The following is a 4,523-nucleotide window of genomic DNA, read 5'->3' as shown; positions in this document are numbered from 1 at the left end:
GACCTGTTAAGACTCGATTAGGACTCGATATTCTATCTATATAATCAAGGTTGGCACTAATAACTGTCAGTGTCATTTATTTTTTGTCGTTTAGTTCGTTTGTTGATATCGAAATCTAACCTAAAATAATGTTTTTATTTTTCAGCTTATTATATAGTATGTAAATATATTTTATAAAATGTTTGCAATTAAACGAATTTTAACCACATACAATTTAAAGTCTGTCAGAATTAAAACACCTTTACCCGTGAAACAAATACATCTGACATCGGGTAACGAAATGTTTTAATAATTTCCTTTGTTGTAATTTTAATGCAGTTTTGAGATGATAATTGTGTATTTTAGGTCTGTGGCATGGAGAATATGAGTGGAAGGATCCCAAGTCAGAAGATGAAGTGTAAGTCTTTTTTTTTGTAATTGTCTTTCTATTTGTGAAGATACCATAAATCAGTAATCACTATTTATAATTATATGATATCACTAATTCCTAACATTCATACATTCCTTCGATGTATTTTCTCCTTTTTACATAAATGACTTACGTTAAGACCCTTATAGGTTAGATAGAGAGAACTAAATATCAAGGGCATCCATTCTTACATAGTTTTTTTGCTTCCTTAAATTTCAAACCTCATGTATAAACATAAATTCAGAGCATTTCATTCTCCCTGAGATAGTACATGATTTACCTGATTATGACTGTTTAGTCCTGACCTTCCCCAATATTAGCATTCTTTCATACACACAAAACATAAAATTGTGCAATAACTTTTATTTTATACTTACCTATACTCTAAAGTATACAAATATTACATAACCTCTAAATTTAATATGTTTTAAACATTTTTCAGGGTAAATGTTGTGTACATAGATAAAAATGGCGAAAGGGTCAATGTAAGAGGTAAAGTTGGAGATAATGTTTTGTACCTAGCACATAGATATGGTATAGAAATGGAAGGTCAGTATTCAAAGACACTATTTAACTACTTACTAATATTTACTTGTAAAATATTGATTTGAAATTTATAATACGAGTTGCTATTTTGTTTTTCAATTTATTTACCTTATAAGTTTCCAAATTCAGAATTATACATTTAAAAGTATTTTCATATTTCCAATATCATCAATAAACTACTGGGTAGTTTAGCAACATGCTTATTTGCAGGTATTTCTTATTCTGTACTTACTTATATTAATGGGGTTGGGCAACTTTAATGAGAGATTGCTTGTTATTCTACTTTCTGTGTGTGCTGAAAACATAAAAACCTGATATCTATTTTGTGAATAAATGAGGCCAGAATTTGATTTTTTTTCAGGCCAAGTTGGGAAATGAACTTTCCTAAATTGGTTCAAGTCTGGATGTTCTGGATTGTGCCCCATATATATATTGCTTGGTTTGATATAATTCTAGTCTAACTTGAGGACCAGGCAATGGCTGTGATTGTGTGACACTTTTTGTCATAATATTATTTATCATATAATTGTATTCATATTTAAATAAAATATTAATAGGCCGGTTACGGCCAGCATGTATGGAAAGATTGATTAATGTGAAGGAAGTAAAAGAGGCTTGTTTGAATCAAAGCATTTGGGGTTCCATTGTTTCTGCCTACCCTAATGGGTGACAGACATGACTGATATGTATGTATGTACTTTATTTTCAGGTGCATGTGAGGCGTCTTTGGCGTGTACAACATGCCATGTGTATGTAAACTATGAGCACCTTGATAAGTTACCACCGTCTGAAGAGAAAGAGGACGACCTACTAGATATGGCGCCATTTTTAAAAGAAAATTCAAGATTAGGTAATTAGCAACTACTTATCTATTTTTTTATAAGTTTGTTTCTAAGCAAATTGAAATGGCAAGCAAGCTTTCGTTTAGTCATTCATAAATTTGAAAAAAGGCATTAGCACATTTATTTACTTGTAATAGATAAATGAATGATATCTGTACCTATAATGAAACACTGCATATGTGATTCACTGTTCACCCCAAAGGTTTACTGTTAGAGATTGCTACTAGTGAAATATGCATCATAAGGTTACTTATCAGGCTTTTGTAGCATATTTTCTTTCTGTCAATAAAGTTATTTAAATAAATAAATTAGTAGTGATAACGGACATTAGGGATATCTGTATATTGGTAAAAGATAGAGGTCTGTGTGGCTATGATACAATAACAATAATTTATTTGCTAGAAACACAGCTAGTAATATGTTAGTTTGTTTTTTATTGTCCAAAATGTTTAATTACATTTAATAACATACAAATCTTTAAAATTTATATTAAAAATAGATAATATTCATCATTCAGATGTAATAAATCTGCTTTCTCTCTAAGGGCATATTGTAAAGATAAATGGATGTAGCTGTATGTACTTTTACTATTTATGTGAATATTTGGTCACATTTGGTATTTATAAATCTAGGACCAAACTTTATGAACTATATAAACAAAGAAACAATACAACAGACACTTTGTTTCATAAAAAATCTGATTCTAAAATTATTAAATAGATTTGCAAAGCAATTAAGTGTCTCTATTTCAGTTAAATTATATTTTTCAGAATGGAAGGTAATTAATAGCAAAACCAGAAAAGTAAATGGTCATGACAATAAAATTGTTTTAAATATTAAAAATCAATTCATTAATGCTGACATTAAAGTTGCAGAGACATTGGATTTTTTTCACTAAACCTCTTCATAATTTGCAACAACTCGATGTTTAAATCTTCAACTGTTTCTTAAAAACAGTGATCTCAATAATCTTAACACTAGATATAAATATAAACTCGCTGTTCCGAAGTATAGTTTAGAAAAAGTTAATAAGTCTTTTACGGGAATAGGTATTAAATGTTATAATAAGATATAGAAGAATATTTTGGATCAGCCTTTTAATAAGTTTAAAACTGTTATTAAAAACACTTAGTAAACAAAGCCTATTACACACTAAACGATTAGTTGAATGACAAATGTGCATGGTGTTAGTCGATCATACTAACTTTTTAATAGCCATGTAATTTTAGATATAGTACATTCAAATAAATATATAGTAATTGTTGCATTTGTTGTCTTGCGGGCTCTTCTCAGCAGAGAAAAAACTATTACGATTTAAAAGTACTTGTAAAACAAATATATTTGAATAAAGTTGATTTGAATATTAAAATTTTGTACCATGTACTTACAATCACTTACTAATTAAATTTCTCGTTCATTTATTTTCTGATTTATATTAATTTTTTTTATTAAAGGTGTCTTTTAACAAATTAATTTACTTTGCAGGTTGTCAAATAGTGCTCACCAAAGAACTAGAAGGCATCGAGTTGACATTACCAAAAGCAACTCGAAACTTCTATGTAGACGGACACAAGCCTACCCCGCACTGAGAACAGTTTGGCTGTTATAGTTTTAAGTGTTGATTTTGATATATATGCATGAATATATGTTACAAATAACAATAATAAATTGCCAAGGATGTATTATAGTCGCCATCTAGTCCTTAACTAAGTGGAGTTCGTACTATGAGTACTTGATTTGGTAAATGTACGTAAACATTTTTGTTTTTATATATTAGTATATTTATATATACATACAATTGAATTCAAAATAAAATATATTGGACAGAAAGGGCTCAAATGAATATAAAGACATATGTATAAAAATTACTAGTTTTTTGAGATAAAAAATTAGTAATTTTACACACACACGTTGATTTAAGAAGTACATATACTAGAAATGAAATTGGCCACTTCAAAATGGCGTATTAAGGTGAAACAAAGTTTAGGATATTTACGATCACAACTGTGAAAGCCGTATCCAATTTGGCACAGTAGTTTATTAAACAAACATACGTATAAATAAACAATTTCTAAAAAATATTATTTTGAGTCGTATTGCTCTTATTAAAAGCTTATATCATCGTTTATATGTCCCACGTACTTCTTCTTCTATTATCTTCTTGTTATTATTATATTACTAAGATTACTAATTAATCTAATTTGTTTTTTCTTATATAATTGCAAATTTGTATACCTCGATATATGGAGTTGATCATAGAGGACTTATCTTGTTTTACCATCCATTGTTACCTATGTATCACAATTTAAATAAATAAATGCTATTGCATAGATTATGTATAGAGCAAGCTATACATAATTAGGCATCATGCAATTTATTTGTTCAGAATTTATATTACAACTTTTACTTTAGCAAAACTAAATTGAAACCGCATATTTTTGTGTTTTTATTTTACTATTGAACTTAATAAAAAGTGATCATTGTACTAAAAAATAAAAATATGACACGAATTCGTGCCAGATAGGCTGCGTGCTTACATTTTGTTGTCCATGGACTTCCCTTCTCAATTTTGCTTCTTTAGGTTCTTGTGGGCGTAATATTTTTAAAAGACAACTCCTCTGTCTAATCTAGTAACATATTTTTTTTTATGCAAATAATTGTTAAAATTTTTATAATTATTAGTCCAATTGTAAATAGAATATTATGGAATTAAAATATCATTTAAT

The 4,523-nt window shown here is 28.3% G+C and overlaps 1 protein-coding gene across 1 annotated transcript; it reads left to right on the top strand.

The window, feature by feature from the left end:
- The first annotated feature begins 67 nt into the window (after window positions 1-67).
- On the top strand, window positions 68-4,523 carry LOC113509306 (adrenodoxin-like protein 1, mitochondrial). The gene is made up of 5 exons (XM_026892621.3): window positions 68-272; window positions 346-397; window positions 852-958; window positions 1,665-1,805; window positions 3,283-4,523. The coding sequence occupies exons 1-5, from the start codon at window positions 179-181 to the stop codon at window positions 3,384-3,386; spliced, it is 498 nt and encodes a 165-aa protein (XP_026748422.2). The 5' UTR covers window positions 68-178; the 3' UTR covers window positions 3,387-4,523.

The sequence above is a fragment of the Galleria mellonella genome, unplaced genomic scaffold (assembly GCF_026898425.1).
Source record: "Galleria mellonella isolate WM207_F2 unplaced genomic scaffold, CSIRO_AGI_GalMel_v1 utg146, whole genome shotgun sequence".
Classification (NCBI taxonomy): domain Eukaryota; kingdom Metazoa; phylum Arthropoda; class Insecta; order Lepidoptera; family Pyralidae; genus Galleria; species Galleria mellonella.
This window is presented reverse-complemented; position numbering and strand designations above follow the sequence as displayed.